The sequence below is a fragment of the Fundulus heteroclitus genome, chromosome 21, assembly GCF_011125445.2.
Source record: "Fundulus heteroclitus isolate FHET01 chromosome 21, MU-UCD_Fhet_4.1, whole genome shotgun sequence".
Taxonomy (NCBI): Eukaryota; Metazoa; Chordata; class Actinopteri; order Cyprinodontiformes; family Fundulidae; genus Fundulus; species Fundulus heteroclitus.
Window position 1 is genome coordinate 3,667,397 of NC_046381.1, and position 13,811 is coordinate 3,681,207.

The 13,811-nt window shown below is 40.0% G+C and overlaps 3 protein-coding genes across 8 annotated transcripts in view; 2 read left to right on the forward strand and 1 right to left on the reverse strand.

Annotated features, from left to right (window-relative positions):
• LOC105931187 (collagen alpha-1(XVIII) chain) overlaps positions 1–4,597 on the forward strand; it is an 87,635-nt gene extending 83,038 nt beyond the window's left edge. The window contains exons 39-45 of the mRNA XM_021320141.2: positions 910–983; positions 1,336–1,464; positions 1,839–1,886; positions 1,965–2,027; positions 2,150–2,347; positions 2,424–2,539; positions 3,539–4,597. Of these exons, the coding sequence (XP_021175816.2) occupies positions 910–983; positions 1,336–1,464; positions 1,839–1,886; positions 1,965–2,027; positions 2,150–2,347; positions 2,424–2,539; positions 3,539–3,740 (830 nt within the window). The 3' untranslated portion in view covers positions 3,741–4,597. The remainder of the gene's footprint in view (positions 1–909; positions 984–1,335; positions 1,465–1,838; positions 1,887–1,964; positions 2,028–2,149; positions 2,348–2,423; positions 2,540–3,538) is intronic.
• Positions 4,598–5,626: 1,029 nt separating this feature from the next.
• ggh (gamma-glutamyl hydrolase (conjugase, folylpolygammaglutamyl hydrolase)) lies at positions 5,627–8,890 on the forward strand. The gene is made up of 9 exons (XM_036125163.1): positions 5,627–5,808; positions 5,963–6,071; positions 6,151–6,201; positions 7,103–7,187; positions 7,269–7,407; positions 7,772–7,878; positions 8,067–8,157; positions 8,239–8,373; positions 8,475–8,890. The coding sequence occupies exons 1-9, from the start codon at positions 5,715–5,717 to the stop codon at positions 8,591–8,593; spliced, it is 930 nt and encodes a 309-aa protein (XP_035981056.1). The 5' UTR covers positions 5,627–5,714; the 3' UTR covers positions 8,594–8,890.
• Positions 8,891–10,854: 1,964 nt separating this feature from the next.
• The window catches only part of dpp6a (dipeptidyl-peptidase 6a), a 350,399-nt gene continuing 347,442 nt past the window's right edge, over positions 10,855–13,811 (reverse strand). For all 6 annotated transcript variants that reach the window (XM_036124847.1, XM_036124849.1, XM_036124848.1 and 3 more), the window contains one exon: positions 10,855–13,210. In XM_036124847.1, the coding sequence (XP_035980740.1) occupies positions 13,061–13,210 (150 nt within the window). In that variant the 3' untranslated portion in view covers positions 10,855–13,060. The remainder of the gene's footprint in view (positions 13,211–13,811) is intronic.

Below are 13,811 nucleotides of genomic sequence, written 5' to 3' on the forward strand. Positions count from 1 at the left end.
TTAGATTCATGTCTGTGATTGTGTGACAAAATATTTTTATTGGAATCTTTTGTAACATACTAAAAATGCAGTGCATAGTTGGGAAGTATAAGTAGAAGTTACACGATTTTTAGACTTATAATTACTCGGATAACTTTAAACCAAATCCAGTGAAACTGATTACCTTCGGACGTCCCCGTAATAGTAAATTAAGCTTAAAACGCTATGTTTGGTAAAAATCCAACGCTCCATCCCCACAGTGAAACATGGCGGTGGCTACATCATGGTACGGGAAGCCTTTTTTCAGATGAGATGATTGATGGTGCTAAATAACCTGGAGGAAAGCCTGTTAGCAGCTGCGAAAGACTTGATGCTGAGGTGTAACTTCAGCTTCCAGCAGGACAACAGCCAGAGCTACAATAGAACGGCTTAGATCAAAACATATTCATTTGATATAATGGGCCAGTCAAAGACCAGACTTAACTCTCTGCACCAGATCACAAAGCCACAAAGCAATGTCCATAAGAAAGAATGGTCATAAATTCCCTAAATCACACTCCAGAACCTCATGGACAGCCTCTCCCGAAGGGTTCAAGCTGTTATTGCTGCAAATGTTGGACCAATGTCACATTAAAAACAGAATGTTCCTGGAGTTCGTATGCAAGTCAAAGCAGGGGAGGGAATACTTTTGTCAACATGGTGTATGCTAACCTGTTTTCTGAAATTACCACATAGAGGTCTAAACCCTTTTTAGATGGCGAGATAATAGTTCTCATGGTCAGATCTCTCTCTGGAAACATTAATTGACATGTTTATCTGGACCAATGAAAGATTGGCAGATCTCTCCAACTCGGCATTAGTGTAGCTGATTATATGGTGAAAACCAACCTATAAGTTTTATAATCAGTGTTAATCTCTGTGTATCACCAGCGTTCACCGTCGCTGGCACCCCTGGACCTCCCGGACCACCCGGACCCCCCGGGACCCCAAGCAACTCTGCGTTTGTACGTTTATTTATCCTGTCAATAAGTTTTACTGTTTTTGACATGAATTAGATGCTAAATTAAGTAGTAAGTGTTTAATTGAATATAGCAGATACAATAGACATAACTTTAGTCACTTGGTATGCCAGATTATAAAAATAAGGTATTATTGGGCATTATTCTGACTGGCAAGATCAGATCCTAGTTCTTCTGGTATGCTCCTCCTTTGTATGTGTGGAACAAGCACCAACAGGCATTGGCGGAAACAATGCGGCACCCGGCTGCCTTAAGACTGGAAACATTTGAGATGTGTTTGCAACAACGGTCTAAAGGGGTTAATTCCCTTTTCATGAACTTGCTCAACTGTTTTTAGCTGAAGACCTTTTCGACTCGAGAGAGTATGATGCAACAGACGTCGAGGGACGGAGAGGGGTCTCTGGCTTACGTCAAAGCAACGGGAAGTCTCTTCCTGAAGGTTCCCCAGGGCTGGAAGGAAATACAGGTACTAACAAGGAGTGATGTTTAATACTTCAGGTAGCGCACGTTCAGAACACAGCTAATTTAAAACCAGTTTTCATCCGGAATACGTCCTTTGATCATTCCTGAGAAATGAAAGAGGCGGTTTTAGCCAAACGATTTTCTCTGGCTGTGAATCAGCAGGGATCATGTCTGAAAGTGAAACCGCCTGTTTGAGGGGACAATTGATGTTGTACAGCAGAAATCACTGACCTGTGTGTGGAGAATGTTGCAAAATGTTGGTATAACGCAACATAGTCCCTTCTGTATGTTTTATGCTGTTCATACATTTATTGTCCTGATTCAACGTGATCCAATATAAGTGAAAATGTGGACTTGATGAGTTATTTTTCCTTCCAGCTTGGCAGCCTGATCTACCTCTCCAACAACATCATTCCACAAGATGAGGTACTGTGCACGTCTTAAAATGTCAATCTGTTATTTACCACACACTGAGAGTTGTAATGTTCTTAACTGTTCATTCAGCCTCGACTTACATATCAAGTAAGAGGAGAGACGGTGCAGAGAGTCCGATCCGTCAAAGAGAGGGTAATACCTGGATTCTGGTTGGTCTTTGGTCAGATTCGTAGGCATTATAACATCTTACCAGAGCTGTTCAGGGCAAACATTTAATGGACTGAATTCCCTTTTATTGCTTACTCACCAATTAGCTAAACCTGGTGGCCTTGAATCAGCCGCACTCAGGGAACATGATGGGGCTCGACATGGCCGACCGGATGTGCTACGAGCAGGCCAAGGCCATGGGTTTGGCCCCCAACTACCGCGCCTTCATTTCGTCCAGCAAGCAAGACCTGGTCCATGTCGTCTACCCCGGGTTCCGGGACTCGCTGCCAGTAACCAACCTCAGGGTGAGTGGGCTCTCCATGCTGGGAAACGCCTGATCAGACCTGAACGTTTTGCATTAAGTGAATATGTCCCCCTCAGGGAGATGTGATGTTCAGGAACTGGCAGTCCATTTTCAGCGGCAACGGGGGGCCAGTGAATCCCAGGATACCCATCTACTCCTTTGATGGCCGGGATGTTTTAGCTGATCCCTTCTGGTGTGTATAAACTTTTCAGGCTTGTTTTTGGCTTGGCCATTGACAATTTCAGTTAGAAGTTTACATACTCATTAACTGCACTATAGTCCCATTGATTTGAGGCTTTTGATGGTTTATTTTGAAGGTGCTCGTTTTTTTGGGTGCACTGATTACACCTTCAACGAAGAAGTAAAATTGTGTTTAAGTTTTAATTTCTCAAAGATTTTCTTCAACCGACACATGGTGAAAATATGCATCAAAGGTTTAAATATTTACACACACTCCAATACCTGGCTAATGTCCCCTGGCAAGTTTGACCACAGACATTTTTTAGCTATCTTGTGCATTTCACCCAATATTTCACTATTCCTATTGGCAGGAATGCTAAAAATAATAGAAAGTTCCTGTTTTAGTTCTCGGGCCTAGACTCTGTTACTAAGCATAATCACAAATGTTTTTAATAAAGTGAAAGTATTTTTTTTTGAACACTTTCAATATGCTAAATGTTAGCTTTCTGTGTGTAAGGAATATTTGTCCTGTAGGGACGCCCAGTCCAAGGTGAAGTCAGCTCATTTCGATGTAGTCTTGCTGCATTTCTTGGTCGGGGACCCTCTTTGCTGTAGACGGTGCCACAGGAACGTGGGGAGTTTCCAATTTATTTTAGGGTTGGGCATGTTTTTTTCTTTATCTCTGTACATGCTGACCAATTTTTCTTTATCTGAGGAGGGCTGTTTGGGTCAGACTGGTAAAGCTTGGACAAATTTTGGTTATCCAATGGGAGAATGACCCGAATCATACATCAGAACTGTTGTTGAATGGATACAGCAGGCATAATGGGATGCCCCCAAACTGAGTGTTTAAAATATGGGCTGTGATAATTTAACCCTGGATAAAGAAAGATAAAAATAAAGCATTTAAAGCCCAAAATGAATATGACAATCGTGTCCAGGATGTGTGTAGGTGGACTTCTGGCCAGACCTGTATACACTGCAGTGATATTTTCTGCCCTCTCTCCAATAGGCCCAAGAAAAGCATCTGGCACGGTTCCACCAGCAGGGGCCTCAGAGTCGTGGACAAACACTGTGAGACGTGGCAAGCAGACGACTTCTCAGTCATGGGTCAGTCCTCCAGCCTGACCTCAGGTCTGCTTCTTGGCCAGCAGACGAGAAGCTGCTCCACCGAGTACATCGTCCTTTGCATCGAGACCTACAAAAACTCTTAACTTGTGTCTCTCCGAGACAGAAACCTGCTTGGACATAGTAAATATCAAAGACTCTTTGAAGATGTAATTTCCAGCTTTGGTGCTACGTGTAGCTGTTTGTGGTCTTAAACCAAGATCGTCTTGTTAGTTTTCTGAGTTCCGAGATCAGATAGTTGTTGGCAGGAGTATGACCCCAGACCTCTATCTGAAGGTCTCTTCAGGTAAGATTCGGTTTGGAAACAAGGATCACAGAATGTCTTTATTTATTATGAAGCATTTAAGAGATTTCCAACCTGGTAGCACACACAGGAATTAAAGAGAAAACACAGAAGGTAAGAGCTTGGACTTTGAAACTATGAACAAGAAACCGCCGTAGCAATGCAATTCTACATGCGACACCTCAGCTGCATTGATATAAAGTACCACACAATCCCTTTTCCTTACGGCGGCTTGCAAAAGTATCGGCATTTTTGACGTTTTGTTGCCTTACAGCCTGGAATTATCACCAGAATTTTTGCGAGTTTGCACCATTTAATTTACCATACATGTCTACAACTTTGAAGATGTATGTCGGGTTGGTGAGTTTTGTTGGACAGGCTCTTTCTTGGCAGGTTTGTGGTGGTACCATGTGCTTTCCATTTGAAGATGATGGATTTGGTGCTGCTCTGGGGGACATCAAAGATTAGGGATATTGCTTCATAACCTTACCCTGACTTGTACTTCTCAACTGAGTTGTTGGGAGAGCTCATTGGTCTTTGTGGTGCTGCAGCATCTGGAGTCTTTCAGAAAACGCGTGTTTATACCAACAGATCATGTGACACACAGATTATACATAAGTGCATTACAGGTTGGAATGCAACAAAACGGGTTAAAAAAAACCATGGGGATGAATACTTTTGCAAGGCACTGTATATTAGATTAAAACTACGACAGCTGAACGACATCAGTGACAGAAGTGCTTAAGCCTAAGATGTTTAGGAACCGGTTGTCTTTAAAGGGGTTCATAGTGTTTATTTTAATTCCAAAGATCACCATTCCTGGAACTTATTCTACTTCATCCAACAAAGGGAAGACCAGACAACTGATGTTGCCACCAAAGACGTTTGTGATGCACTGTATTTTGTTTTTAAGGTTTTCTATCTCAGCAAGTTCTGTGTTTGTCAAACGTTTAACGCATCTTGATCATTCTTTTTTATCAGCTATTTCTCTAATAGGCTTATTTAATTTAAATCCAATGATTTATTTATGCCGCCACAGCACATAAGATGAAAACAGATGGATAAAAAAATGAAGAATGTAATTTATCATTTGTTTGACTGTTTGTCTCTCCTCTTGCTTAGGTCTATTTTTGTACATTGTCCTTTAACAAAAAACAAACAAAACAAAAAAAAACTTTTGAAGTGTCAGTAGTAGGTGATAATCCCGCCACCAGAGTTGACATCAAATCATGATGAATATAAATTCATGTCTGAAAAAGTAAAACGGAGTGCAAAAATGAGAGCACATGTTTTGTATAAATATTTGTGGTTTTGGAAATAAAAATGTTTCTTTTCATAAATTGTTATTACAGATGGGGAAAAAAATAACACACTCATTATTGGGTTTTCAATGTTTATTTTTTTCCCCTTTCAAGTGGATGAAGTTGATTTCCAAAGGAACTGGAGCTGTCTATTTTTTGTTTATTTTCTAAAGTGAAACAAAAAGCTTAAAAATAAGCGGCCCTTCAGAATAAGGGTATTAATTAAAAACATCACCCAGTCCGGATTTATCTTTGAATATGTTTTATGCAAAACGGGTATAAAGAAAAGATGCAGCAGTCAATTTCGATATTTTTGGGTAACACGGTTTTACTTTGAAAAAAAAAACGACAAACATACAAAAAGAATCGGCTCCTCGCTTTTGTTCTGAAGAGCACAAACCGGAAGTGGCACGAACACGTCCACTAGTTTTATCTGCAACATCAGCTGGAGCGGTTCCGCGCGCCGAGGACAAGTTATGTCTACCGAAACCCTTTCTTTCTTGCTTCTTATGTCGCTCATTAATCTTCCAGTTTGTTACTCGGCTGACAGAAATGACGAGCCCATCATCGGTGAGTTTATTACCGTGTCTGTTACCGTGTTTGTTACCGTGTCACACACCGCTACGTTTGCGTCAAGCTGCTGCAGGTGGCGCCTGCGCACTGTAAACAGCGGCTCTCCTTGAAGCGTGCTCATGTTTATACGTCTGGACCCCCTTTTCTGAAGGCGTCCTGGCCCAGGAGGTCTTCTCCCCGAAGCCCAACCAGACGGCCTACATCGCCGCCTCCTATGTGAAGTTTCTGGAGGCTGCGGGAGCCAGGGTGGTCCCTGTCATGTGAGTTATTGTTGCCTCATGCCGGCCTTTAGAGCCGGAATAAAGGCCGGCATGAAGCGACCTGTCCCTCTGTTTGCAGGATTAACCAGACACTGGAGGAATACAAGACTCTGTTCAGCTCCATTAATGGGTAAAAACAACTTTATTTCACGTATTTGGGCTCTTGAGTTTGGTGAACTACTATTTTTGTACTGAATTTATTGCAATTTTTTTGTTTTTACAGTATGGGTTGTTGTAGTACTGTTAATAGAATTGGAATAAACTAAACATGAGCTAAAAACTACATTTTTTGTAACGCTGAGTTCACTGCAGCCCTGTAGAATCAAGACACCCTTTGATTAGAACCGGTCTGATAACATGAAGTAGGAATTAGGCTATAGAAAAACAAACAAACGGATGAAATAAACACACCTGCGTCAGAATCTTTTTAGATATCCAAACTAACTTCCACAATATCAATTCCCTCTATTCTCATCACCTGCTTTTACGTTTCCTTGTATTGTTGTTATATTCTGATTTTTATTTGTGGTTTAACTTGATTATGATCCACCACGTATGCTTTTAAATTTAATCAAAAGGGACGAGTTTTTGAAATACGCTTTTGTTATAAATGGGGAACTATTTGGTAATACTGAAACAATGACTATATAAATTAACAAACGCTATTTATATCAAGTTATTTCAGATTGGAGTGCGGTTTTATTATATGACACAACAGCCTGCCATACAGGTGACATCTTTTTTAAACCCTTTCAGTTTTACTTTCTTGATGGTAACATTACAGTAGCTGCTGTTAATTTGAATCCTGCTGTAGATTAACATTAGACAGTTAATATTACGTTAAAACTTTTATATGAGTAGTTTAGGAGCCCATGTGGTCAGAGGCAGAGTTGTAATTATAGGGTCACTGATCATTGGTAAATGACTGAAAACGCATGGCACTGATCTGAATGGGGACCTTCTCGGCGAATTCACACCGAGCCCATTTCTGTCTTGGAGTTCTGATCCAGTGTGTGTCGTCTGTGGGACAGGGTCCTGTATCCAGGCGGCGGGGTCAGCATCATCTCGTCCGGCTACCAAAGGGCTGCCAAAATCTTCTACGAGCTGGCCATCGAGGTGAACGGGGTTGCCTGCTAGTAGCTGTGTTTGTGCGTTGGTGCTGATGCGGCGGGTTGCTTAAAGTGTGTGATGTCTCAGGCAAACAAGAGGGGCGACTATTTCCCCGTGTGGGGCACCTGTCTCGGGTTCGAGCAGCTCATGGTTCTGACGAGCGGGAAGAGCCAGCTGTCGTACACCAACACGAGTGGCATCGCGTTGCCCCTGAACTTCACTAAAGGTACGCCTCTGTGTTGCTCTTCAGAGTACTCTTGGGTGTTAGTTTTTTTTTCCCCCCACCAAGTAGTTTCATTTTTATATAGATAAATTGGAAATAAATCACTTTATGACTCATAACTATGTTTTTGTGAAGCAATAAAACTGTTTAATAGGATGTTATGATGAACTAATAAATTCCACTCCAGTACCTATAAAATATCATGGTTTGGGCTCAATCCTGCTTTATAGATTGTGTAAAAACCATTAAAACTTTAAATTGAAATATAGCCCAGCATAAAAAATACTTCATAATCTTATACTGGGACTTTACAAAGCTGCTTTCGGAATGAATGGTGACTGATCACGATGGTTTGTTTGTTCTCTAGAAGTGAAAGGCAGCAGGATGTTTAAGGCTTTCCCTCCTGAGCTCATGTCCGCTCTGTCATCTGAGCCTCTAACAGAAAACTCCCATCAGTGGAGTCTGGGCACACTGGTATGTTATCCCCCCCCCTGAAATAACCCCCGACGTTTCTACGCAGTGTGGGAAAGGAATAGGAGCGTTGCCTGGGCTGGATAAGAGCAAACAGAAAACAGGCTCTCTCCATCAGTTTGGTCATCATCCATCCATCCATCCATCTATTGGTGTTTGCATTTTCAGCCTGATAACCGTTTTTGTTTCAGACGTACAGCGCAAACGAGGAACTGAGGAGTTTTTACAAAGTTCTCTCAACAAATTCAGATGGAAACATTGAGTTTGTGTCAACGGTGGAAGGTGATTACAACATTATCGTGTCGCTGACGAGGCAGAAGAGGACAGCTCTCATGACTTTGTATTATTCTTACCTTTGTGCAGCCTACAATTTCCCCATTTATGGAACACAGTGGCATCCGGAGAAAAATGCCTTTGAGTGGTCCAGACCTTATATTCCTCACTCTCCATCAGCGATTCGGACAACTTTCCACATGGCCGAGTTCTTAGTGAGTGAAGGTATGAAAACAGAGATGCTATTTTGGAGACTTAATGCAGAGTATTTATTCGTCACTTCAATCATGACTTGCAAATCTCTGTCTCTCTCTGTCTGTCTGTAGCGAGGAAGAACTTCCACAGGTTTCAGTCTAAGGAGGACGAGAGCAAAGCTTTGATATACAACTATAATCCTGTTTACACTGGGACGATGAGTGCCTTTGAGCAAATGTATTTATTCTGAGAGATGCCTCCAAGCAAAGCGCTTTTTCTATTGCAGAGTTGAATGGCTGCCTTTAATGTGGACTATTAAGTAATGATGAATTTTCTTTTTGTTTTTTAATTATGCACTGGAAATTGAATATTTATATATTGTGTTAGAAATATTGGTGAGGTGGAGAGTTCAAATCTGCTCCCATATCGATATTAGCTGCTTCTTTTAATTGCTGGTACTGCCTGGAATCGGAGACCACTGACTTAGATTGTTACGGCTGTCGAGACTGTCACACAAAATGGTGTGCAGTGAGTAACGAGTGCCGCTACCTCATAGCTTCTTGCTCATCGGCTCTGTGACAATGTCATCTAATGGGACTCCGTTGAGCCGTACTCTACTCCGCTTTGAGTTTTTTGACTGGCCTTGTTTTCCCTACCTGGCTGGATTTTCTGGACCCTACACTCCACCAAATCAGTGCAGCTCAATGCGAATACCTAATATCCAGCCTGTGAAAAATAACAGAACAGATCATTCTCTCTCCTCTCAGCTTCCTCTCACTCACTCACACACACATCTATCTATGATCCAGATATTTATCTCGTGGTTTACTGTATCCTTAAAGTTATAGACATTAGGGCTGGACGATGATTCAATAACAATATATATCTATCGATACAACACAAAAAGGGTCAATAAAAAGTTCAATAGAACAGTTTCCTTTCCTTTTTTGCGTTCTAGCCTGTCATGTAGGTTTATAGTCATTACATCCTCCCAGCCATTCACAAACCCAGACCCAGGAATGATCCACACCCCAAGCTCCGCCCCCTTTAAAGAGATCATAGAGCACGTGTTCTTTTTCATTATTTAAATCCTTGCAGTTTTGGTAAAATGTTGGTTGAATAAAGGGTTGAGTTTGAATTCAGTGTTTGTGTGTTCTCTATCTAAAAATAAGACATTAAGCAACAGGGCTGTATTTAAAATATGTTTTGAATTTGTTGATTATCGATATGCTTTTTTTTCTACATTGTCCAGCCCTAACTGACATTATGGCATTTATATTATAAATGCCATAATGTCAATAATGTGATTTCTTCATGTTTTTCTTCTACCGTTTCACACATATTCCTTCAGAGTTAATGCCAGACAGTGACGCTTAATAGAAGCAGGGCGCAAAACAAAAGTTGGGGCTTAAAGTTTAAAGTCGATTGGAGCTCGGGCAGGACGAGTAGAGCTGTGCGGAGTAGACAGCGGCGGTGGAAAAGTTGCATAGCAGCTGTGAGTTCAACCAAATTTTGTTGGCCATCTTGGATAAGTCACGCAAAAATGCGTCTCAACTTTAGCTTGAAAGTTTGAGAAAGACGTTAGTTTAGACAAATGACGCTTACCAAACAGTAACACTAACAGCTAGTCAGAGTGGTTTGTGCCAAAGCATATTTCCCCATCTTTGATAGTTTTCAGTATTTATGCCACAGTCAAGTATTTTGATGATTTTGGTTTTTCTTCTGATTCAGTTTTTATCTATATATAGCACCAAAACATTGTCTCAAGGTCTGAAATTCAAGATATTTTCCTCTGTCACACCAAAATGACTTGAGGACCTCATGCTGCTTGATATTTATTAATCATAAAGCATTTTCTTGCAGTAGACTGAGGGCAATATAGAAAAAATATTGTATTGCTTGGTAAACACCCAAAGGGGTGAAATGACCCCTCATGGTCTCGACCACTAGCGTTCCATGTAAACAGTTGCTTGTTAAGTTTAAACAAATGAAATGTGCTGAAACAATAAGATGATATATAAATGGTATAAAAACTATCAAGAGTTTGGATGTCATATCTCAAGTTTCTTTGGCTGCGATAATTTCACATGGAACCTTATTGGAGAGGGATTGCAGACCAACAGTATGAGCTTAAATAATGATTGTTTCAAATGCCTGCTGTGTGTTGGTGTCCCTTAGGATTTCTCACTGCCACACAATGACTGCTGGACTTTCATGATGCTAATCCTCAAAATGTAGCTTTTGCTTCTGTAGAGGAGTAATTCGTTACATTACACTTCTGCTAGTTATGTGTGATGTCAGGAACCACAACATTGGCTGTGAAAACACTGAGCTGCACAGTCAACCATTGGCCCTTTGTTATATATTAAGTGTTGGGGCGTTGCTGTCTATGCAAGTGTCTGGTGAAGAGTAAAAATCAAAACAAAACTGCGATGACCAGTGTGTGCTTGTTGGCAAGAACATAGTAAACTTTTCCCAAAACCCAAGGAGGCTTAAAAGAATGCCAGAACATTTATGACTGATAAAATATCTACATTTTTATTCTAACACTTACTTTCATGCCACAATCTGCCAATGACCTCTCAGTATGCTTTGGATAACAAAGTTGAACATCTTTGAAAAAGTCCTTCACGTGTAGAAAGGAAGTTTGTCTCCAATGGCCATTTATAAAGTCCACTTCCAGCTCAATTCAAAGACGGCAACAGGAGAACAGAAATTAACAACCGAACTCTGAAAGTATGTTATGCACTAATAACACTCATGTAACGTTTCTTTTCTTTTCAGAATAAAATGATATTAGAACATTTACACATCAAACTAACGAGACCGTGATCTCAATCACAATATTACTGCAAATATATTTTCTGCAGCTCTGTAAGAAACATTCAGGATGTCAAAATTTACGATGATCAAACAAATAGTGTCTCAAAGTACCTCTGAACATGCCCTGGAGTGCAACATAAGATGACATTTAAATATGCTTGTGCCTGGATATCTCCATTTCAGTAATTAGCTAATATGATTTTTCATTTATCCCATTGAAAATGTTGCATAAAAGCATTACTTACTGTTGGGTAAAAGTAATTCTAAACTTTGTGGTGACAATTAAAGACATTTAAAAAAACATTTGTCTGTAAATACAAGCTTCAAAAGCCATTGGGTATACCCAAAAATTATAATTTGCTAAGATTTGCATTAAAATTTAGCTCATTTCTGAAATTTTAGCAAATAGCCATAGATTAGCATTAAAGTAGAAGCCTAGCTTAACGGCTAACAAGGCTCTGTCAAAATGAGAGAAAAAAAAATCTACTAGCTCAGCAACAAAGTTATAAATCCCATAAAAGAAAACGAGGTTACTACTGTTAATTGTTAAAACTAAAAAAGGGACATGTTTTTGTGCAATGTAAAACAACTTCACCATGCTGTTAGCAGGAAAAAGCTAAACGATCCCAGAGCTAAGTGTTGCTGTGGCTTTTAGCTGTAAAAACAACAAGCAAAAATGTTACTTTAAATGGTTGTTGGGAAGAAATCAATGATATTTCACAAAATAACCATCATTACCGAAATGGTTTTGAAAGCTAAGAACAATTGACTGCATTCATTTATTCTAGTACAACTAGCTTAACATCAGAAGTAGTGTTCAGTAGGAAAAAGCTTTGTTTCACAATTATTCAATTATTTTCAGAAAGATTTACTTAGCTTTTAAATGCTAACCAAATTAACTTAATGAAAACCCACCTCTTTAGTTGGGATATAGCCGTTAACTTAAAGGCAAAAAAGTTAATATATTTGTCTAAATTCCATATATGCATGCTTTACATTCTTAAAATTAAATCATTTTGCATCTGGAAATTTCATAATCTCGTGGAGTTGTGCTGAAGGTCCGAACCCCAAATATCTTGCCTTTTTTTTATAGATAAATTTAGCTTCATGTTTTCTGATAAAGTAAGGCACCGTGAATAAAACATGAAACAATGTAGGATGAAACCAAAACAGAATTGTCGGATTAAAGGAAAAAAATAAATCTCAAAACCTAAACAAAATGGCTTATTTTTTCCCCCTTAAACATTTGCCTGTCAAAGGACTGTATATCTGAAATAGATAAACCTAAAACCAGCATTGTTGAAGCAAATAACACTTAAAAGAAATCACAGCTGGATGAGGATTTGTGTGCTATTTTACATACTGTTAACAGACACAACCACAGTCCATGAAAAGTTCATCACAACTTTAAAAATAGTAACGTTCCCTGTATCCACGCAGTTCCAGACGCCCCTTATGAACACTGCCGATCAGCGCCGGGGTTCTGAATTTCATTTATATACAAGCCCGTAGGTTGTGTGCTATGTGTTTCTTCTCCTCACAGCTTGAAAGTCTGCAGGCTTATGCTTTCTCTCCATTGCTTTTAAAGATGTCCATCCTGCTGTAAAGGAGACTGCTTCCTGTAAGGTCATCAGTCATTTCTACCTCTGTCAAGGGCCTTTTGAAATCCGAGTCAGAGCACTGGATGAACAAGGGACGACTGATGTCATAGTTAGAGCCGTCATCTGCCGGGTGGCATTGAAGACACAGCGAGTTAAACCGAAACACACAGAATATGACGGTTGCATATTATGGACAACTTGGCCGTGCTTGTGCACAGATACAACACGGAGGGAATGTCGATGACCAAATGGAGTGGGTGGGAAAAGAAGAATGGTAGCCTGTCGAGGACAATCTAACCCTCGTCTTCAACCTCCTCTTCCAATTCCTCCTCAATCACACTTTCTGGTAGCCTGAAGCACTCCTCGAAGAAATTCACCAAGGACTGACTCAGGTGCTGCCTTGTTACTTCGCTGTGGATGAAGTGGCCCTCATCCGGGTAGATCTGACGGAGTTTGGCGAGAACAAAAATAGTTTTAGAAAGTATGAATCGCTCAACCCATCTATTTTGCTTTTTTACAGTTGCATTTCAATAAATCAGTGAAAAGTTAGATCTTCCTCAGGAACTCGAACGTTGGATTGGTCCAATACAGTGATCTACTTCAAGTATTTCTGTTACTGTAGGTGTCACTACTTGTAAATGTACTCAAGCACATTTCCCCCCGTTCATGCAACTGTAAAATATTTACAAGTTGTTTTTTTTCCTCTGTACTTGCTTTTTTGTGTTTTCTCTATATTACAGATTTTATGTAAAGTGAAAATAATAGAAACCATTGGATGCATTTGCTTTGAAACTCTCCTTGTTATGTGATAGTTGTAATGGGGCTACAGTATAAAACAGGCATTTTTGTTTGGGCTCATCTCAGAAGTGGTAAAAGAAAGATCCCACCGTAGATCAAAGCATTTTATATCACACAGACTTAAATCGAAAGGGCTTCACTGTTGACAAAACCTGAACCCAGATTCAGATTAAATGGTAACTGGAGGAGGCTCCAGTTTTAAGTCCAAAACATTTTGATTGGTCAGAAATTAGCCATAATAACCAT